This window comes from Passer montanus, unplaced genomic scaffold (genome assembly GCF_014805655.1).
Source record: "Passer montanus isolate IOZ18808 unplaced genomic scaffold, ASM1480565v1 scaffold4, whole genome shotgun sequence".
Lineage (NCBI taxonomy): Eukaryota > Metazoa > Chordata > Aves > Passeriformes > Passeridae > Passer > Passer montanus.
In genome coordinates, this window is record NW_024368818.1 from 4,083,481 (window position 1) to 4,107,063 (window position 23,583).

General features: G+C 37.3%; 1 protein-coding gene across 2 annotated transcripts in view; it reads left to right on the top strand.

The window, feature by feature from the left end:
* SACS (sacsin molecular chaperone) overlaps window positions 1–23,583 on the top strand; it is a 59,233-nt gene that overhangs the window by 18,405 nt on the left and 17,245 nt on the right. Inside the window, exons 3-10 of one of the 2 annotated variants that reach the window (XM_039718758.1) lie at window positions 5,058–5,208; window positions 7,908–7,995; window positions 10,972–11,057; window positions 13,370–13,481; window positions 14,644–14,790; window positions 15,995–17,477; window positions 19,574–19,665; window positions 22,276–22,302. In XM_039718758.1, coding sequence (XP_039574692.1) covers window positions 5,058–5,208; window positions 7,908–7,995; window positions 10,972–11,057; window positions 13,370–13,481; window positions 14,644–14,790; window positions 15,995–17,477; window positions 19,574–19,665; window positions 22,276–22,302 — 2,186 coding nt within the window. The remainder of the gene's footprint in view (window positions 1–5,057; window positions 5,209–7,907; window positions 7,996–10,971; window positions 11,058–13,369; window positions 13,482–14,643; window positions 14,791–15,994; window positions 17,478–19,573; window positions 19,666–22,275; window positions 22,303–23,583) is intronic. The other variant, XM_039718759.1, reaches the window with a different exon arrangement.

Genomic DNA, 23,583 nt, shown 5'->3' on the forward strand with positions numbered 1-23,583 from the left:
GGAAAAATGCCTTAAGGTAGTATGGAAAAACCCCAGCTTTGATAACCTGATGAATCTGTGTCCTAAATGGAGGAAAAACCCTAGGCCTGCATTAATGAAGGTGTTTAGGAGCCTGCATCAGGTCCTGAAATCAATTTGCAAATTTAGGCTCTGCTCTTCTGATGTTTCAAGGTTAAAGTGAATCTTCTAAATCTGGCCTTTTATTGGCACCAAAGGCCAAAAGAAAATACCACCAATAATTTAACATATTGCTTATTAAAAAATGTATGCCAACAGCACCTCTTGCAACACTGCAGTCCCTCCTATTGTGATCCCTAAAGAGCAATTGAGGAGTTTATTTTTATCATTTGGTTTAATCTTTTGCATAATTTGAAATGTCAAACATTTTGTACTGGTATTTTATTATTTGTACCATCTGGAACCAAAAACTCTGATTCTCAGCAATTCGAATTTGTGGAATAACGGTTACTGCTCTATAGTTGAGTTGTCTCCTCAAGGACTTAGCTTAAAGTAGTATTTCCTTAAAGGTGAATCAAAGAGGAAATTTTACTTCAGCATTTGAGATTTTGAAATCTTGTAAATTTTTTTGCCTTCTTGCTTTGCTCCTTATTTTCAAAGAATAAACTGAAACAACTTTTATAGTTTTTTAAACTATTTTCCATCAGAATTTGCTTAGTGCAATCAAGGAACTCACTTGAACACTAAAGCAAATCACAGAGAGATCAAAATCATTAGATGAAAATAAATGTCTCTTTCTGGTCTCTATGCCCTTAAAGGGTTTGGTCATTGTTAGTACTATTCAAAAGTATCCTGTTCTGTTGATATTTGACTTATAGAACCAAATCAGCTTGAAAAAGGAATAAGATAATATTTCAGTTCTTCAATGTTTGACTAAGCTATGATCATGTAGATATTTTGCTTAGAAACTGCTAATAATGGTTTCACATAAGGGGTGCAAAGTAGGAGTATTTCTTTAAATTCACTGCACCAATCTAAAATAAATAGTTTCATCAAAATATCCAACTTGTGTAATAGATCTGAGGAAAAATGAGACATTTTTTTGAATCAAACACTTCACATGCCATAGTTTGGGGGGGGGTGGGTTTGGCCATTTGTACTAAATAGAACTCTAGCTGGAGAAAAATTAGATGTTTTCTATTAGTGCAGCTATTCAAATGAAACAGAAACTGTACAGTAAGGGGTGGCTTGCCAATGACTAGCACATGTGTCATCAACAAATGGGATTATTATGGCTTATTTTCAAGCTTCTTGAAAAGGCATTAATAAGCAAGGGTATAGCAAGCTCCTGGCAGTGACTATGGACCAATGCAATCTGTAATCTCTGACTGCTGGGAAATACATACAGTGCAATGTTTAAAACATCTGTTGGTAACACTTAAGGCATTGATTTAAGAATGAAGGTCAGTGCTTGCTGTGTCATAGGAAGCTTTGCTGTAAGTTTGGTGTGCACTGTCTCAAACCCAGATGAAGTTGTTGAGTCACTGCTCCTTGCCTGCCAGCACTGCAGAATGTTACTTGCTCTGCTGGAAGCTGCTGTGCTGCAGCGGTTTTCCTCTGGCAGGAGTGACCTAATCGTGTCTGTTTCTTATCACACCATACACCCCTCTGTAGACTCCATTCCATCGTTCTAGTCACACTGACAGCATGGAAGGGACTTGCATCCGTCTCTTTTTCTGCTACTGCAGTCTTATTTTAAATAATTGGAAATATAAGGTGATTCTGCAATGCAGAATTTTCTGTCTTCGAGGAAATGTTACTGTGAAAATGGCTTTCATTTTATAAAGATAATTTAATGTTGCAGAGACCATTAAATTTTTTAAAAAAATTTTTTACTGCATGTCCCTTCTTGTATGACTTATATGACTTCATTCTGAACCAAACAGAATTTATTTATAGCCACAGGAGAATTTTCTGTATGTATTTTTAAATCTAAGTGCTGTTCTGCTTGGAAAAGTGGTTATAAAATTGTTAGCATAGGAAATTCTACATATAATATTTAAAAAATCTCAAATCAGACTCAACCATTTTATATCTAAAAGCTGTTTTTTCTTTTTTTCTTTTTTTTTTTTAATTACCATGGGTAGTCAAAAAATTCCTTGCTGTTAAGGTCATATTTTTTTTTTTAACATTGTAATGTAAAATAAAGTTTAGTAGTTCTGCATAACAAATTTGTGCATGATACAAATTTGTACATACCTTGAAATTTTCTAGGATTACCCAGCTTCCAAGTTCTCTTTTCAAATGGATGAGATTTTAAAATTTATTTTTGTTGTTGTTGCAAAAATCTGCAAGTTGGAACATGTACTCTTTTAGTACTTTTTAGTCAGTCACTGTGATTTATACCTCATCAATTTCTAGGATACTTTTATTTAGACATGAAGTAAAAGTAAGGGGATCAGATTTTTGAGAACAGGCATGGCTAACTTCCAATAGCTCAAGAGTCCAACTCCTTTGTCCAGAACCTTGAAAGGTTCCATTTCTGCAATACCAGTTCTTCCCAACTCTTCCTTCCTACTAAGAGTTTGCATACGAGACAGAATCTGTGGTACTCCAAGTGTTTTTCCTCTAATATTAATGTCAAATCATCACAGGATACAAGTATGTGAATATTGTGAGTATTGTCCTGTCATGTGATGTGGCATAGGTTGGGGAACTTCAGCCTGGCACCTATAGCAGGGTGGTCTCTGGCCCTGAATGTGTCCCACCACTTGAGAAGTTTCACAAGGAGAGATGGCTACTTGAGATTTGTTCTTCTCCAGGGTCCCATTCAAACACTTGTGCATGCTTCATAAGATGTTAAATCACACCCGTGTTCCCTATAAAAGAAGAATTCAATTTTGACAGTGCAGGCTTGGTGGTTTGCAACTGGTCTGGAGAGGATTTTAGTAGCTAATATGGATAGAACTGCATTGGGTTTCAACTCCTTCCATTTTGCCTAGCCACCCTCTTTTGTGTCCCTTCTGCAGGTATTAAGACATAAAAAGATAAACATTGAGAGATCAGAATGCAGCATTTTCATTCTTTTTGACATAGTAGGAAAAATTCTGTGATGATGAACTCTAAAGGGGATGTAATAAAATGGAAACTTAAAAGAGCAAAACAATAGAAAAATGAACAAAGTCCTAAACCAAAGCAGAGAGACATTTTGTTTATGTTAAAATAGTTTTTGTATATTTCTGGTGAAAGCATCCACAGATCCACAAAATTTTCAACATTTTCTTACAATCCTGTAGAATTCAAGATACAAATATTGCTGATGAATAAAATCAGTTGTTGTAGCACTGGTAATCTGGTTGTAGCACTGGAACCTACCTACTTAGATACCGTGTTGGATCCTGCTCCACCTATCTTTGTGGGTTTTTTTAGCTTTCTATCCATTTCAGTGTGCTTATTTTTTCTCTTAGCTTGATACATTTTCTGCAAAGGTTAATTGTGTCTTTTTCCCCTTCCACAGAAACTCTGTTGCCTTTGGTTGTCAAGCATCAGTTTTAGCTCCCTGTCATTGAGTAAGATCTTAAATGCTTTTAGTTTGGTCATGGATTGGAATTGAGGACCTGTTGGAATGAAGTGAAACTTTGGCTGGAGGTCTGTAGACCATATTTTTGCTCAAAGCAGGAGGATCAGTATTGGTTCAGGTCTGTCATGTATCCCTAGACAGCTCCTCTCCTAGTGACAGGATTTTTCCTGCTGTTTCATGTGAACCTCCCAAGCCAGTTTGTTGCCATTGCCCCTTGTTAGTCTTGCACTACTAAGAAGAGCTCAGCTCCCTGGCCTTTGAACCTGCCCTTCATGCGTATGTAGGATGTTACTGTACTGCACCCTGTAGTCTCCTCATCTTCAGACTAAACAGCCCAACTCCCCTCATATACTCCTTGTAGGTCATCTGTAGGGCCCCTGACCATGTCAGTAATCCCCTGCCTGGGAACAAAGCAAGTCCAAAACACCATTGTGTTCTGGTCACAGTAGCTTCATCAGCACTGAGCAGACTCATTTTCCTTCATCTGGAAAGCCTGGTATCCCTGGTATCCTCCAGCTCCTTTGGAGCAGGGCTGCTGTCCAGCCCCTCACTGCTGCACAGCCCATGGTCCCAGGTGCAGAACTTTGTACACGATGAACAGTGGCCTTTCTGCTGGCCCCCTCCACAAGTTTCTCAAAGTGTCCCCTCAAATCATTGGGATCACAGGCAGGCTAAGGCTCACCTTTCAGGAGCGAGCACTTTCCTTAAGTCTTGAATGGTATGAGGAGTTAACACACACCCTTTTGAGATAGGGCAGGATGTATGACCATTGACAGGCTCTCCGACAGAGAGCAGAAAAGGTATGTGTTTTGCATCCTTGAGAAAGAATGAAGTTTATCAGCTGTACCTATGTGTGCTCCATACGGTGGTGCCCGAACGCTGTGAGTTGCGTGAAACACCAGCGTGCTTCCCTGCCGAAGGAGGGATGCGCCTGCGGTACCATCTCAAGATCTCACCCTCAGTCACGGCTCACGCCGTACACGCGAAGCTGAACCCTCTGCCTCGCCCCAGGCGACCGGGCTCTCTCTCCCGAGGGCCCTGGGGACACCGGGCCGCGGGGAGCCGGGACACGCCTCCGTGCGCCGAGGCTGAGGAGCCGCCCGGGCCCCGCCGCCCCTCGGCAGCCTCGGCCGCCGCTCTTGGGGCGGCACTTCCCCCGCTCCCGCCTCCTCCTCCGCCTGCTCCGCGGCGCGGGCCTCCCGGCGGCGCCGCCCCACCCCTTCCCCGTGCGGGGAGCGCCGCCGGCGGGCCGAGTAGCGGTCCTTTGTGTGCGGCAGCGGCTGCGGGATGTGAGTGCGGGCCGGGCCGGGCCGGGCCGGGCCGGGCTGGGCTAGGCGGGGAGGCTGCGGGGTCGGCTTCGCCGCTTCCCTTCGGAGAGCGGGACGGGCGCCCGCCCGCCCATCGCTGCTCCCCGCGGGCTCCAGCGCCCACCTCGGGCCTCCGCGGTGCCCGAGGGGGAAGCGAGCGGGCGGCGGCGCGGCGAGCCTTTTCTCATCTGGTGTCTGTCGTGTTGCCGCAGGCTGGCCCGGGTGACCGTCCTCCATGACTGCCTGGGCTGCAGGACCTTCGAGCTGCCGCCGTCCGCGGCCGTGCGGGACGTGAAGAGGCGGATCGAGGCGGAGGCCGGGCTGCCCGCCGCCCAGCAGCGCCTGTGGCACCGCGGCAGAGAGGTGAGGGCCGGGCGGGGCCGCCGAACCGCCGGGCTGCGGGAAGTCCCCACCCGGATGCTCCTGTGTGGTGCGTGGGCAGCGCGGTGTGGGTGTGTGTGTCCTTAGGTGTTCCTCCCCTCAGGTCGCTTGGACGACCCTCATACCACTCTTGATGGTGCCGGCTTTTACCATCCGAGTTTTTGTATTTTTTTTCACTTTCTTTCCCTGAATTTCTCCATGTGTTTTATCCTAATTTCTCTGGGGGGTTGTTGGGGAGAGCAGAAATTCACCGGAGAGTGCTGGTGTGTTTATTCTGCCCTCCTGCCATTCTGGCCAGTTTCAGGAGCAGAGTTGACATCACAGTGAGATGAAAGTGACAAGCTGAAAATTGAGGTCTGGGCACAGGAGAGAGTGGAATGAATGAATGAATGAATGACCTTGTTCTGTTGAAGGGATCAGCCTGGTGTCAGTCTTTCAGTACTGCTTCCTGTGCTTCTAGCTGTGCTCTTGGGAAATGGGAACCCTTGGGAAATGAGAGCTGGTGAGATGGGATGAATAGAGGCAGGAAGGGGAGAGAGAGGAGGTTGCAAGTTAGTGTTAAATAGGGCAAGGGGATTTGCAAAGGTCTAGAGAAGAGAGGGCTCTAGGAGAACCTTATTGTGGCCTTTCTAAATATAATGGGGGCTTATAAGAAAGATAGAAGGATACTTTCTGCCAAGGCCTGAAGTGATAAGACAAGGGACAATGTTTTAAACCAAAACAAAGTTAAGTTTAGATTGGGCACAAGGAAGAAATTTTTTAGGATAAGGGTGATAAGATACTGAAAAATGTTGCCCAGAGAAGTTGTGGGTTCCCCATGACTGGAAATATTGATAATCAGGGAGGATGGAGCTTTGAGAGACCTGATCTAGTTCCTATTCATGACGATGGTACCAGGGGGAGTTGAACTACATGGTCTTCAAATGTCCCATTCCAGCCCAAACCATTCTATGACACAAGGAAACATACACGTGTTGGTTGTATTGCTTAGGAAGCTTTTGAGAACCTGGGCAGCACAAGTTGGCTTTGAGGGCTCAGGTTTGAAGCAAACTGCCTGTGTAGTTTATCTTTTTTTTTGTATGTGTGTCCTTGATTTTGTTCTTGCCAGGCCTTCTTTTTTTGGAGGACAAACTCTGTATCACTTTCTAAAATTTGCCTGGAAGCAAAGATCTCACTGCCACAGAAAACTTATCTTTTGCAGGGTACAGTCAGTAAGCAGACTCTAATTGCTACTCTGTTTGTTTGGGGTTTTTTAATGTAATACACTAGAATATATATGGGAATATTTATTCTGTACTGCAGCAAATTTGAAAATCCTTTATAAACTTTTGAACTCCTGTTTTTTTGGGATCAAATTATTTTAATTTTTTTTTTGAGTAGTAGAATATTAATCTGTGAATAATTTTTTTCCATTAGAACTGTTACCTGCAATTGATAAATGTTAAGTCCAGTATCTTTTTCTCTCATAGTTCCTTGCTGTATTAAACTATTGATTTGGATCTATTCAATGTCCAAGTTTCTAGTAGTGTCTTGATACAAAAATCCTAACTTAGAATATTCTGTTACTCTATCCCCTTAATGCTTGGTGATGGCTTTCAGCATTCTGTGGCATTCTTTATATTTAATGGTTTCAGAATAGTTATAACCCAATTTTACATCTTGAGAAAGTTCAACTCCAGTACAATATTTCTGCAGTTTTATGATAAACCCTCTGTTGTTTTTATCACTATTTAAAGCTGATAAAAGTAAAAAAGAATGTAAGTTTTTTTCTTACTAATAATGTTAAATAATTATTATGTACTCTGGACTAGGGCTGTCTTTTATTAAGGTAGTTAGATTGTAAGCATCTATGTCTGTGTAAACACCAACTGCTTTCTAGTGATTTGTTTTTACCCATGAAAGTGAGGAAGTAGTCCCAAAATCTACTATAAGCTGAGACTAATATAATAATATAATTTCATATAATAGTATTTTAATCTAGTTTCTAATTAGTACAGTGGCCTTCTAAATCTGCATTTGTTGTTGTGTGCAGGATAACATGGGTCATTTATGAGTCTTCTAGTAGCACTTGGTATATGAATGAGACACACATCATATGAAACTAGAATTGTAACAAAACCTTTATGTGCTCTGAATACGTAATAGTTTTCCCAATGGCTTCTAGGGGTTGTGTTGCTTAGTTTGCCTCAGCTTCTCTATGATGTTCCTGGTGTGGCACTGGAGGCTGGATTAGGTGACTTTCAGTGGTCCTTTCAACCTTGATCATGCTGTGATGGGTCTGCATGTAGCGGTAATAGGGGGTGAGGCTGTCAAATTCTTCAGGGTTGTTTCTCTGACACACTTTTGTCTCTACACAGTGTCTTGCCAGCTGCTTTGAGCTGCTATTGCTTAGTTTAAACCCCCTATAAAACTGCATACCCAGATGTACTTGTGGAGTATACAGACTATGTACTTCCTGTATGTGTTATTTTTTTTGTGGACATGCACCTTAGAACAATAACTGCTTTAGTTTTATGCTTCCAGAACTTCCCTGAATACAAAACTTTTTCAATTGTAGAAACAAGAGGCCATGGCTTGCTCTTAGTATGCTTCTATAGGCATTTTTTCCACCTGATTTGTTTTGGTCCTGTTATTATCAAACTGAAACTTCTGACCAAGACCTGTCTTATTTTTTCCTTCAGTTGTCTGATGGTATCAAGATTGTGGAACTTCAGAAGTCTGAAAATCAAGTTTTTCTAGAGCTTCAGTCAAAAGGACTGAAAGGAGGAGGTATGGAAAATATTTGCTGTTTACAACTCAAAGCATTTTCTGATGCAATATGGAGTTATTTGAATTTTTAATCTTCTTTAAATGGGAAGCAATTATTTTTCATGTAAGTCCTAGGTTTGTCACTGGTTCTTTTCATTCTGCTCTAGATAAATTGAACTGCTCTTTTGAAGTGCCTTGGTGGTGGTGTGGTTTTTTTTTGGTTTTTTTTTTTTCCTCTGTGATATGTGTAGAATTAAGGTTATTGTTATCCTTTGGAATCAATAAGACTTGCCTTTCAGTAATTTTGTAGCTGCCTTGTCTCATATAAAATAAGCTGGATACTTGAAAACAATTCAGATCCTGGAAGGATATCTTTTCAGTAACCAGCATGTAAAAAATTATAACACTGGTGAAAATTTCTGGATTTCTTCTGTGGTTTTTAGGTTTTTTTCTTTGATAGTTTGGTTTTCTTTTGATTCTGTCTGTTATTAACATTTTTATTAAAAAAACCCCAAAGGTGTTTCTTTTCATGTCATATCTTGATAACTGAATATCTTCAGAAATGCTCTAATTAAAATGTCATGATTATTTTCTTTGTCTCCTGGCCTTAATATTCTTCTCACAATAACTTTATTGTAAGGCAGTGAAATAATTGCTAATCAGATGGCATGATGAAGAAGAAAACCCTTCTTTTCATGCAGATATTTTGTTTAGTCTCACAAAATATTGAATTTCTTAGCCTGTTCAAGGCATGTATATACTGGATTATGGATTTATAGTGACAGAGGGAAGTTTGTATATTAGCCAGAAGTTCATGTTCACATTCTCTAGAACCTGAGTAATTAGAAAACACCTATGAAAATTTGACCTCATTTCTATGACCTCATGGTTGTATGACATCAAACATTTTTCTTTCTGTCATGCTTGACTGCTTGCTCTGATGTTTTGCTGTGTGTAGGCTGTGGTAGACTACATAAAAAGAGCCTTATTTTCTGCCATGCAAATATATGGAGAATAAAGTGTGGTGGTCCTAAGAAATCTTTAATGGGAAACTGTTGCTGTATTTTTGTGCCTAGGTTTCTTAGAGATGTCACTGTAAGCAATCTATGTCTAGATAAAGTGTTTAACATTTCCTGGCCCATAGTTCTGATGTAAAACATCTGAAGGCTTCAGTATTAGCCTTTTATGTTCATTCTGGAGTCTTCCAGTTCAGAGATATTTCCTTACAGCAGATGAATCAAGAAATGCCCTGAATTTCTAACTTGGAAATTGGACCAGTAGGACCAAGCGCATGGGTTGCTGAAGCACTCTGAGGATTATCTATGTCCTCTTTGTGTTCATTCATTGCTGGTTTCTATCAAATAATGCATGATCTTTTAATTTGATCACAAAATAATTCATGTTGGAAGGGACATGAGGAGGTTTTTACTCCAGCCTGCTGCTCAGAGTGTGGGCAGCTCTGAGGTCAGTCTGGGTCACTTGAGGGTTGATCTGGTTGAGCTTGGAACGAGGAGGGAGATTGCACAGACTTTCTGGGCTCCTAAGTGCTTGACTGCTCTTACAGTAGAACAAGTTTCTCCTTCAAATTTGTGGTACCAGTTTTGTGTTAAATATGACCACCTCTAATACTGAAGAAAAACCAATTAAGCCTTTCATAGGATGCAGTAAATAATGCCCTATAGCCAGAGTAATTGTTGTGACATACACAGAGCTCTGCTCTTAAAAAGAACAAAGTCTATTTTCATTCCTATCACTTAAAAGTCATTTGTCTGTTTTTGTGGTGGTTCCCATGGTGAATGAAATGTGTTGTTTAAACATTTCCACCTGCCTGTCCAGCTTAGAGAAGATCAGTTTCTTCATTTTATGTTATGTCTGTTGATCAGTTCACCTTATTTTGGAGGTATGCATATTGCATATTGACTTTCATATACTTCTGTATGCTGCAAAAATAACAGAACGTATGAAATACTTCACAAATTCAGCTGTCCATTGCAATTTCTTGCTTATTTTATCATTGATGCTACTAAGTTACCTTAAATAAAACTACTCAAGAAAATTTTAAAGACAAAATATTTGATGTTTTTACTTGATGCTTTCTCAGCCAATTCTCTTATTTGTCCCCTTGTTTTCCACTTTGCTTTTTTATCTTAGTGTTTTATTCCAGAATATATATAATATGTGTGTTTGAATCTGTATAAACATATATATCCAGAAGAGAGGGAGAGAATATTTACTTGTTAACAATTTTAAAAGGAAGCTTTAGATGGGGCATCGTTAGGATCTGTGTTCCTTGCAAGGATTGCATCATTTACTATTTGTTTGAAGCACATGTTTAGGGATCTGCTCTTTAGTCTCAGACTGGAATTGAAAGGGAGAGTATTGAACCTTTCATTTTGTGATAGACTTTTTCTCTTGAAGCAGATGTTCATAATGCTGGGACTCTTCTCCCTCCAGCATTAGGCCCTGGCAACACCAAGGCTGGCACCAGGTCCATGCCCAGAGTATGTCAGAACAGGAAGTGTACACTGGAGCCAAAAACGTGTGTGCCTGTGTGTGTAACTGTCAGTAGGGATCATCACTGGATGTAAAAGAGTTAGAGCCACTGCTGCCCTGGAATACTGTCCTGCTACTTAAAAAGCAGTGGTCCTTTAGAAATTGCTACTTTTGAGCATCAAGTAGTTGGAACTGTGTCATAACTGTTGCAAAGTCTTATGCCCCAAATTTATGTCATCTAGTTATGAAGCAGCTCATTGACTTCAATATCAAGACTGCTATTTCACCTTCTTTGATTAAAAGATTTATAATGTAGGATTTTCACAGCTGATTCTGGAAAGACAAGATTTTACAATAATAGGCCCTGAGTTAGTTTTAAGAAATTATTGCTTCCAGTAATTGTTGTGTTTTTTAAAATCTGAAATTAAGTGCACATTAATGCAGTGTATTAAACAGTGCAGCATAATACACAGCTTTTAAAAATATTATTTGTTTGTTTTTTAGGTCGTTTTGGACAAACAACTCCGCCACTTGTTGATTTTCTAAAGGATATATTAAGAAGATATCCAGAGGGAGGACAGATTCTTAAGGTAGACAATAAATAGTATTTTTAGTAGTTATTTAATGTGCATAACATAATGCCAAAGTTTAACACTTCCCAGCAAATCTTGTGGTTGTTTTATCTTACATTCACTGTACTACAGAAGATATATGAGTCCATTTCTGTGGACAAGGCAAAAGGAGTTGGGTGCTTTGTGTGGTTTTTAGTTTTTTTTTTTTCCTTTGAAGGTGGCAGTTTGGTTTTTTTTTTTTTTTCTTTAAGAGTATCTGGGGTGATCAGTTTGATGTTAAACTTCTCATCCAGCATGCTTCATCACATGGGTGGTAGGAACTTAATTTCTTAGTGTATGGGAATACTAGGTTCTAAAGAATGGGATTTGATACAGATATATCTTATCTATCTATACATGCATACATCCAAAACACCCAAATAAAATGTTGACAGATGATGACAGTTCCTTATGTCTGTTGTTTTGTTTGCATCATGGAACTAGAAGCTGATTATGCTTAGTGGGAATGCCTGAGATAAGCATATTTTCAACTGTTTTGGCAAATTTCCTCCTGGGTATGTTCTAAGCAGTGTCTGTATGTAGGAGTGGTGCTTACATTTTTATTATTTCTCAGTACTAGTTGCATCTGTAAAATGCATTTGAATTAAGAAGGGTTCAAATCTCCTTAATATTTTTAACCCAAAATTTCATTCCAACATGAAGAAATAAGGGAAGGTCCTTAGAAATCAGATAGGCAAATTTAAAAGTAGAAATGATGCTATTTTCATAGTTTACAATTTAGGGTTAACAGATTGTTTAAGAGAGATTACTACCAGGAATTTTGCTGATACCTTAAAATTTATTTCAGTGTTTTGATTCTTCAGATACAATGCTGTTATAGCTGAATGTAGCAGTTACCCCATGTGCCACAGCATGAATGCAAGTCTGACTTCATGGTATTGCCATACTTAGTATTTAATATTTCTGGAAACTTTGGGTTATCTTACTGTGTCTTCATGAAGGGCTGTCATGATTGTTCATTTAGAAGAAGAACTACATATAATGTTTTGTAAATATTCTTTAAACATTGGGTATTTTTTTGCTTAACTGTAGTATATTTCTTGCTATCTCATAACACTTCAAAACTATGTAGAAGTGACAATATAATGTGCATTATAGACTTAACATACTGTCAAAAACTGCAAAATAAAAGGGTTATAATTTTGGATCCAGATATTAAATAAGAGTGAGCTTATTTTAGTCTCCACAATATACTTGAATGCAACCTCATCTGAAATACTTGCTGCTAGTTGATGCATTTTTAAAGTACAAGTTCATCTTGCTATCAAGTCTTTTATGTATAACTGAATGAAATTGAAGTATGTGAATACATTGCATGTGATATATCTACATTGCTTTCCAATTCAGCTGAAATACTTGCTTATGCCAAGCTTGCACACTCCCACATAATCATACACATGTGTTTATGTGTCTGGAGCCCTGGTACACTGTGATGATTCAGTGTAAATAGACCATTGTGTGAGGCTGTAATCCTGTAGGTATTTATAATCACGCTACTGTTGATGAAAACAGGACTGGGTAGGGGTGTTGTATTAATGGTCATGTTTTCAGAACTAGTTTATTGATATTTGAGTTTTTTGTACCTTTCACCATTGATACTGCTATTTAACAAATAACAACCTTAATATAAGTCTCTTTCCAGTCTGTGGGTTTCATTCAAGACGATTGCTGCTCTGTTGGTTCATAACTTAGGGAGCTACTGGTCAGAAATGTTTTGCAGCCCTTTGCTGCAGGGGTGTTAGAAGCGTGAGCACCATGGCCCAGGAATGGTTGGTTCATACTGTGAAATGTTAACTTGAACCTAATTCAGTTGATGTAAAGAAGATTGCTGTGCATTACTCTTTTGTGAATGGTTACCTTACTGTTGTTGAACAACTGTTTGTAAAGACTTACCTAATACACTTTGATAAATTTAAAATTCTTTTTTTCTCTTCTCACATTTGTCTTGTTTTGAGACTTTTACAGCTCTGATTCTTAGGATAATATAGTAGTAACAGTTTAGTAGCTTATTTCTCAACTTTGTGACTGCTTTTGTATGGTATTTGAGCTCCAAATTCAAATCATATTTATAGTATTTGTCTGAATATTTGTTTATAAGGATACCTATTCTCATGCAGGTAAACTGGATAAAACCATTTTAGTTGAAATGTACTAAAACAGTTATACTTGAGAAATTAGCTTGTTATTTTCTACTGTTTAAGTTCAAAAGCCATTGCTAGAATATGTATTACTGCATTATACTTTGTTTTGATTTGTTTTGTCTGCCTCAGGAACTCATACAGAATGCAGAAGATGCTGGTGCCACGGAGGTTAGGTTTCTATATGATGAAACTCAGTATGGAACAGAAACGTTATGGTCAAAGGACATGGCGCAATATCAGGGTGAGTATAAGTTTTATTAAATTTGGCCATTATTTTTCAACATGCATGTTGTTTGGGGTTAGCTGTCCTGGCTATGTTCCCTCTGAGCTCCTTAGCAGCCCCTGCCCACTCGCTGTGTGGGCCACTTAAGAAGCAGAAAAGGCCTTGGCTGTGCATGAGCTCTGCCCAGTGATAACTAAAACAGCCCTGTGTTATCGTCACTGTCTCCAGCACAAATCCAAAACACAGCCCCCAGCTACCATGAAGGCCAAGCCAGCACACCAGCTTTTAAAGGAAAAATGACCTGTGCGTGCCCTTTGCATTTCAGCATTCTCCAGGCAGTTCAGTTTTCTTCCCCATCCCATTTTTCCCTTCACTGTACACCCAGCTTTGCTCCCATGTTGTCTGTATACTGCAAATCCAGCTTCTTGAAACTTTAAAGTTTTTTACATAATTTACTATGGCTTTGTGAGATAAAGATCAATTATGTATTTAATAAGAATAATTATTAAGAATATTACTTTGAAAATTAGTTTGCATAGTCATCCCAAAAGGCATTCAGTTGTGATTTGAAGTTTCAATGATGGATGATCCACTACTTCTTTCTTCCGGCTTTTTTTCAATTGTTAATGAGCCTTATTATGTCTTCTAATATGAATTTGTCTTACTTTCTAGACACAGGCAATTGTTTTATCTTGCCTTATATTCCCTTGCTGTGGTGGTATCTTCAGACTGTGACTAGTACATTTTTCAAACATCTTTTTGATAGTCTGAAGAGACTGAGTTTAAGCCTTGTGTCACATGACACTTCTTTCAGAAGTTCTGTTGTTTTCTGCTTTTTGTTCAGTTTTTCAGACTCATTCTTTTAAAATGAGGTTGCAAGAATTAAATAACAACACATCAGAATATAAATCTAAGTACCATTTACAGAGGTAAATTCATCTCCTTGCTTTTGCTTTTGCATTTGCTTTTATTTTTTTCACTACAAGGCATAATTTGATGTCAGCTTAGAGTCATAGCTTCCCCATTAAATTTGCACATGCATAAAGTATATGATGTATATTCATAACATATACTTCAAAGAAATGCATTCTCAGGTCTGTGAGTTAATTTCCTAGAAATTTTAAACATTACATAGTTTTTTTCATCTGTCATCTTTTAAACTCTTGCCTGTGTATTATAGGGCCAGCATTTTATGCATACAATGATGCGATTTTCACCCCTGAGGACTGGCATGGTATACAGGAAATAGCAAGAAGCAGGAAGAAGGATGATCCCCTGAAAGTTGGAAGATTTGGAATTGGCTTTAATTCAGTTTATCATATAACAGGTAATCTTAGTAGTTATTTAAAAAAAAAGTTGAAGTTTTAAATAGTTAAATTACTTTATATATTCATAAATTCATGGCTAGATTTTCTTATGAAGCATTCCTGTTTTTCTCTAATCCTATAAGGTGTCTGTTTCATTTTGAAGGTTTTTGAAGATTTTTCTATTAACATCATTATGTACTTAGTCCTTTATATTGAAATGAACATTCCTTTACACTGGTATTTCAATTATACACTGCTGCTCATTTTATAGAGGCTCATAATATACAGTAAGTCTCCAAGCAGAAGTGTGAAAGTTCTACTCACTAGACTGAAAGTCTTCTGCAGGTTCTTTGTATAGTAGTGTTTTTATTTATTGCTAGAAAAGATATTATGTAATAGAGGTGTATTCATAGTACATAATGTCTTGCAAGCTCTTAATATTCACCCTTGAAATCTATTATTCTCCCAGAATGTTTTATTGTGGTTCAGAAGAAGCATAAATAATGCTTACAGTCTCCACAGTTAAATAGTGCAGGATAAGAGGCAAATTTTTGCTGAAATAAAATTTTTTACCTTATGAATTGAATTTGTAAGACACATGAATTTTTAAACAATATTTTACCTGGCTGAGCGTGAATAAAATTAATATATTCTGTGGTTTGATAATTCTGTGAATTTGTGCTTTTAAATGTATAAAATTACAGTCTGCCAGCCTTCAAGATCTACAAAGTATGAATGTAGTAGAACACACGTAGTAAATTAATTTGTTGGTTTTTTCCTTGAAAATACTGGAAACATAAAAGTACGTAACTGTAAGAAATTGTGCTTCCTGTTTGCCACTGTCAGCTAGAATTCAATTGGTTGAATGTGTATTTATATATTCACTTGCAGAATAGGTGTTTGCTTGTTTCTTCCCTGTTAGTAAGCACTGAGTTATGTTATCAGAATCATAGAATCATGTAGGTTGGGAAAGACCTTTAAGAACATTGAGTCCAACCATAAGCCTAATGGTGCCAGTTCCACTGTCCCTTAAGGGTCACGTCTGCATGTCTTTTCAATACCTCCAGGGATGGTGACTCAGCCATTTCCCTAGGGATTGTACTCAGTTCATCACAGTTTTAGAATATTTTATTCTTGCCTTTTAAGATTTGTTCCTTAACACCGTATTTTTTAAGTATCTTGTTTTAGAATTATTAGTAATTGTGGTTTTTTTTATGGATACAGATGTCCCTAGCATCTTCAGTGGTGACCAGATTGGAATGCTTGATCCCCATCAAACCCTCTTTGGACCTCATGAGTCAGGCCAGTGTTGGAATCTAAAAGAAGATAGCAAGGAAATAAATGAACTTACGGACCAATTTGCACCTTTCATTGGTGTATTTGGCAGCACTAAGGAAACCTTTAAGAATGGAAACTTTCCTGGTACATTTTTTCGTTTCCCACTTCGTCTGCAGCCTTCCCAACTGAGCAGCAATGTTTACGACAAACAGAAGGTCTTGGAGCTGTTTGAATCCTTCAGAGCAGATGCAGACACAGTATTGCTTTTCCTGAAGAGTGTTCAGGATGTTTCATTGCACATACGGGAAGCTGATGGAACAGAGAGGCTGGTTTTTAGAGTAACTGCCAGTGAGAACAAGGCCTTGAAACATGAAAGACCCAATTCTATAAAAATCCTGGGAACTGCAATAAATCAGTATTGTAAGGGAGTTCCAAGCAATAGCATAACATGTGTGACATACCATGTAAATATAGTTGTAGAGGATGAGAGTGTTAAGGACGCACAGAAAACATCTTGGTTAGTGTGCAATTGTGTGGGTGGTCGAGGAATGTGCACTGAACTGGATGGTTTAGCTGATGACTTGAAATTTGTTCCTACTATTGGAATAGCCATGTCTTTAGCAACTAACGAGGAGGAAAATGGAGCTGTAGCAGACTTTTCAGGAAGAGCATTTTGTTTTCTGCCTTTGCCTCCTGGCGAAGAAAGCAAAACTGGACTTCCAGTTCATGTTAGTGGTTTCTTTGGTCTCACAGACAACAGGAGGAGTATCAAATGGCGAGAGTTGGATCAGTGGAGAGATCCAGCAGCTTTGTGGAATGACCTCCTTGTGGTAAATATAGTGCCTAAGGCATATACCACCCTTATCTTGGAAGCTATCAAACGAATGGAGACTGAGAAGAATTCAGATTTTCCATTGTCACCTGAAAGAATTTATAGGTTATGGCCTGATGAGAATAAAATCAGGGTACCCTGGAAACCCATAGTAGTACCTCTCTTTAAAGACCTGCTCCAGCATACAGTTATTTACTCAGTGAGTAATCAGTGGATAAAGGTGGAACAGGTGTACTTTTCTGAAATGGATGAGAGTTTGGAGTACATGCAGTCTGTTCTCAACTACCTCCAGAATTCAGGGAAGCAGATTGCTAAGGTACCAGCAAATATTGCAAGTGCAGTGCATCTTACTATTTCTACTGATAAAGCTGTGAAAAAAGTGACTCCTGCTGTAGTGCGGCAAGTCCTAAGGAAATCTGGGCACAGTGGACGTGCTGAAGAAAAGCTTCATCTTTTAGAATTTGTGCTTTCTGATGGAGTCTACAGTGAACTGATTGGATTGGAGCTTTTGCCTTTACAGAATGGGAATTTTATTCCTTTTTCCTCATCTGTGTCAGAACAGGATGTAGTTTACATAACCTCAGAAGAATATCCCAGGTATGCTTAATATTTCTAATACTGTGGGGAAGGTTTTTGTTAGGTTTTTTCTTTTTTTAAAATTTCTGTGTTAAAACAGAGCTTCAGACTCCTTTGCTTGTCAGCAAACAAGCAATGTTATTGTGATGAAATAAGGCATAGATAGAACTCAATTTTCTGTATATATGTATATGTCTGTGTTCATATGCCTCATTTGAAAAGTTTGACACCCATTTGCCATTAACCCGTTATAAAAGAATTGTGTGATTGCAATTAAGAGAATACCTCAGGATACATTTCCAGTTCATTTTCTTCTTGGAATTACAAATACGAGGAGATTAGCAACATGCACACTAGGAAGTTATTAAATTAGGTAATGCTAAGGGCTTTTATTAAACTGAAGCCTTGAGATTATGTCTGGCTTTTTTTTTATCACAACACAATTTCAGTGAGGTAGTACTAAAAACTGGTTTCAGGAAATAAGCAGATAATTCGATGAGCTGTCTTTTGCATCTGCTCTCCCTTTGTTCTCTCCAGTCCCTCTCCAATTAGTTTTTTTCCCTTGCTTATTTCCCAGCTGCATCAGTGCTCCACTTTGGTTCTCATCTCATCAGCCAACAGAGCTTGCACTGACACTGGGGAGGGGATAGCAGAGGGCAGGCTAGCTGGAATGAATGAGCCTGGGGTCACTGGGGAGAAAGCATGACTACTGCTTTTTATGTCTGTACTGGATTATGGATGTATTAAATACTTGTTAAGTCTGGACCATTCTGCACACAGTGTCTAAAGACATAAGGCTTGAAGTCACTCAGACACACCAGATGTTTCCTCTTACAAAGTGCTACCCCTATGCATGGGTACAATGAGCCCTCCTTCTCCTTTGCCTCAGAGTTTCACTAATTTCCAGACCCTCAGCTTGAGTGAATGTGACACTTGGCATAGGTTTTGTTGCTTTTACTGCTCTGTGGACTTTTTAAAAGGGAAGTAGAGGTGGGTTGGAGTGTGCCCATATAGGTATTATTTTAAGGTAAAAAGTGCTTCAAGTGACGTCCTTACGTAAATTGTGTTTTGACTAACATATAGACAGCCAATCTAAAAGAAAAGCAGTTGGAGTCAAGTAACTTTTCTTCCCATGTTTCTTGTAAACAATTTGCATATCCATTGGTAATGGACCTGTTTGATTAGTCTTGTAAAACTGATACAAAAGCGTATTATAACAGGCATAAATCTCCTTGCTAGCTGTGATGAAATGGGAATTTGAAATAGTAATGCTTTCTTTGCCTCTATTCTTGTCTACATCAAGTATCTTTAATTCTAATGTTTTAAGTATGATAAATTACGTATGTTAGCTGTTTCAGAACCCTTTAAATTTAGGACATTGGCTCTTATTCAGATTTGGAGCCTGCTAAGAAGGTAAAATCAGCTCTTAGAAATTTTCTTTCTGTTGACTGTGGAAGAACAAGATTCTGTGTTGGCTTATGTCTAATGATCATATCATTATACCCGTGATCAGAATTAAACTGGATATTTATTTTTTATTTCACAAAAACCAAGGCCCTGAAACCTGATTTAGTTTTAACTGCCAAAGTAAGAGAAGGGGAGGATGAGACTGACTCTTGGCACAATAATTTTAAGTATTGACTGCAGATCTTCTGAAATTTTTAGATCTTTTCAAATTCACAGATCTGTGTGACATTCTAGGATTATGTGTTGTATTTTGTGTAAACTTTTCAAACAGAATTCTAAGAGACATAGAATGGTAAGTGTTATTTTTACTTTTTTTTTTCTTATTAGCGTACAAATAAGTGAAAATAGTTTTTTAATCCCAGTTTTTCTATCAAAGAAAACTTGCTTAGACCTGCTTTGTAAAGAAAAGTAGTTGGAAAAATTACTTTCTTACTGCTCTCTGCTTCTAAATGTATAACTTTTTTATTTGTCAGAAAATACTCACTGAAAGCCCTAGCCTGCATATGCACATGATTGCTTCCCATGCTTCTCTGTTCTGCCATGATGATTACCATGCTGGTGATGTCTATACAGCAACACAAATAAATGAGGCTTTGCATAAGTGTGGGGGCCTTTTTTTATTATTTTTCTCTTTTTTTATGGTGTGCTAGATCACTCTTTCCTGGCCTGGAGGGAAGGTTACTCTCTGATGACCTGAAGCCTGAGGTCCTTGCTGCTTTGAAAGAAGCTGCCAAAAGCCGAGGTAATGCGTCTTTTGTATTTTCTTATGGAACTTCTAATGGTTCAAACAAACTAGCTCTAACCCCAACTTTAAAGTAATGTCTCTTGTAGATGAGTTCCCATAAATAAGACAGTCATCTAAAAAAAAACCCAATTAAGATATGATACACTTCTTTGAATTGTAATGACACAAATGAAAATTATAAATGAACAAAAAGGCAAAGGAAGAAGGATGAAAATTTGTGATACAATTTAGTAAAATGTATTCAAGGGTGAAGAATAGTTTTTTAGTCAAATAGTATTCTTTCACCTAAGACTGTCTTAATTCTGTTTTTTATTTATAGTATTTGCATATATTTGCAATGGCTGTGTCATGGTTTTAGTACTGTGGATCATCTTTTAACTCACAATTGCAGGTGATCCCTTCAGTACATTTATTTTAAACCAGGTTAAATCAGTTTAAGTATCTAGTCTCAAGCATACTGTAGACCAAATAATTTCATCATGTGTTTCCTTATTCTTAACTTATGGTTTATCATTATGTCAGTGTGGACCTACTGAAATACTCCCAATCATGATCAAAAGGCATGGTGAAGGAGTTTATTTTATCTGTAGTTAAGATACCTCTGTGTTTAACTGTCTTCACAATTAATTTTTTTTCTGGTATTTATTCTTCTCAGAGTTTGTCTGCATTTACCTTTCCACTCTTGTGTTTATGGTTTGATTGATAAATTTGAAACCTAAATCTCAGAAATATTTTCATGTAAACACAATTCACAAATCAAGCCACTTGTTAGTTTACAAATCAAGCCACTTGTTAGTTCACAAATCAAGCCACTTGTTAGTTCACCATATACTTATCTATTTAAAAGTAAGTGGTTCTTCAATGTCTAGAAATGTACTTTTCAGAAAAAGATTCTTGCCTTTTTTTTATTACTTGATTCATCAGAATTCTTTGTTAGACTGAAGATGTTAGAACTAGATGTAGAATATTGTTATTCACAGTCTTGATTTTCTTTATATCCTTTATTATGGTCTTAAGTCATTTACTCTATGTTTCTTCTATGTTTTGACCTTTTTTCCCCTTCAATCCTTTAAATCTTTCCTCTTTATTATTCTTTTTGTTAAGTTCTAAAGCTCCTCCTTTCTCCATGTTTTGATCATTCCTTCATTATCAAAACCAAAAGAAAAATAAGGTAATCCTGAGGCAAGATGATAAATTTTTAAACTATAGCAAAGCACCTATGAAAAAATTAAAATAATTGAGTAACTTTTTGCATACAGTAAAACATGTAAATATTTAATATAAAATGTATTTAATATATAAAATCTGTGCCTCTAATTGAATATGAAAGACATCAAGTTTGAAATTATTACAAAAAAACCCTTTATTTTAAAAAGCAGAATTTTCAAATTCCTATTAGCATATTAGATGATGGATGCTGTGTCTGTTAATGCAGTAGAATATGCTTAATTTTTTTCCTCTACTGTTAATTTCCCTCTGTAGTATATTTAAACAAGATGTAAAGTGCTGAAAGTAATGACTACTTTAAATTGTGTATCCAGAAAGCGAATATTCGTGATCTAGTATAGAACCAAAAGCAGCTACTGTTTAATAGTACCTTTTAAGGAATAGATATATATAGGTATCAAGACAACCGCAGTGAGATTAGATGGGTGAAGATTTTATGTAAGACAGCAATGTTAGTATTGAAAAATGTCTGTTCTGTGCGAAACCTTGAGCTGATTTTCGAGATGTACTTTCCATAGACAATTTCCTCTGAGTGAATGTCACAAAGCAATCTAAAACCAAGCTTAAATTAAAAAACAGAGCAAAACAACCAAAACAAAATACAGTATATGCCTGAATACATCTCAAACAGAAAACACAGAGGTGACAGAAACAGAAAACCCCTGTATGTTATTAAACCAGTCCCTTGCTGAGTTCTAGGACAATGCTTCCCTTGCAGGCTTGGTCTCAGAACTGCAATGAAGTATTTCTACTCCTTTTAGTTACTGGGGAGATTTTAGGTCACATTTAAGTCTTGCTTTTGTCTCTCTTTTGTTCTGGCAGATCCTTTGGATGATATTTTTCTAGGGACTTGTTCTTGGTAGTATGCCTCTCATTCATTTAGAAGAACATATTTTTGTAAATAAATATGGCGAGTATTCTTCTAAATATTCTAAAAATATTAAATACTATTAGATAATCCTTTACAAGATTCAGGTGTCCTACTTTTCATTCTACCTCCTCCTAAATTATTCTTCACTCAATGATTCTGCATAATTGTACGACTGCACTACCATAAAAATTCTATGTTAGTATAAACAGTAAGTATTCGAGGGGGTTTTGACAGGTTTAGAAATCTTAATCTGTCAAGAATTTTATTTATATAGCTGTAGAAATTATATCAGAGAGATTTCTAATACAGTTGCAGAAATAGAAACTTCTTATATTGTTTCTTTGAGATGGGATACAATTGTTTTTATTGTGTTCAAAGGCAAACAGATCTGACTTTTAATCTGCTAAAGTGTGAACCGTATTTGTCGAGTTAGTAACTGTTTCTTTACTTAGTGTATTCATATGTAGTTCACATGATGTTTTCTAAAAATGGATTTGATTATATTCTAGCCCAACAGCTTCTCTGGGGATTTTCAGGTATGGTTATTAATTGAAGATGTAGTGGTTTGGACTGAAGCTTGATATTTGTGTGAATTTGGTGATTAGCGTTTCTCATTGCCCCAACTTTCTTGTAAAAAAGCTTGCCAAATAGTGCTGCCAAGAGATAGCAATCTAACATAATTATGAAAAGATTTCTAAATACATCTGAGGGGAAAATGCTTCGGTGAAGAAAACCTTGTAATTATGTTTCATGGAAATGATCAATATTTTCATTGGTTTATTTATATATATTTAATAATTTTACATGCAGGAAGATTGCCAGTACTTTAAGATTACCTGTATAACTTTTAAACCAGTATTTTATCTTCTGTTCTCAAATTACAAAAATGGGATTTAAGTTTAGCTTTTAAGTAGATTTTTATCTTCCATGGGCCCCTTCTGCAAGTTTTCCTCACTTTTACAAGGCTGATGTCTTTACCTGTTTTTCTGTTCAACAGAGCTATCAGAGTCTGTAGCTCTGTAAGCATGAAGTGAAAGAAAAAAGATTTTTTCTGAAGGTTGTTTATAAATGCTCTTAATCTTTATTTAGACTGTTGCCTTCAAGAAAATGCCAATGTTATCTAGATGTGTGATGAAAGATTTGAAATTCAAATGGATGTTTTGCTTTCACTTCTGTCATTATTTCTGATGTGTTAGGAGGTAGTGGTATTTTTATTTTCATTCTGTGCTGTTTTAGTCCAGAAGTTCTGTAGTTTTTGAGTATAAACTTGCCTAATGATAATTAAGACATGAGTGTAAAGACATACTTATTTTAGTGAGAACTTCAATAATAGTAAAAACAGATAGACTTAGTTTCAGCACTTCCTGCCTGAGTCTGTTAATTGTCAGTTTTAGTTGTAAGAGCAGCTGCACCTGAACCACTTTGCTATATCTAATAAATGATCTTTCAAATCTGTTTGAACATTTACAGTAATAGAGAAATAAAGGACTAGATTTTTATTTAACACTAAGCAAATAAGTTGGGTAAAGAATCAACTAAAAAAAAAAGGTTTGTAGTTCAATTCTAAATCTCTAGTTGCTATGTATGCCTGAGAACTTTTGTGTTAAACTAACACATGTAATAACATACTGACAATTTTCAATTTGTTTATACTTTCATACTAATATGGAATGTATTTGCTTTTAATTAACTCCTGAAAGCAAAGGAAACTGGTATCTGCAGTCCTGGTTAACAAACTCTTTTTTTTTTTTCCCCAGAAAAAGAGAGGGCACAGATCAGACTTTCCTTGTTTTCCTTTTTCTTTGCCCCTTGCTAAG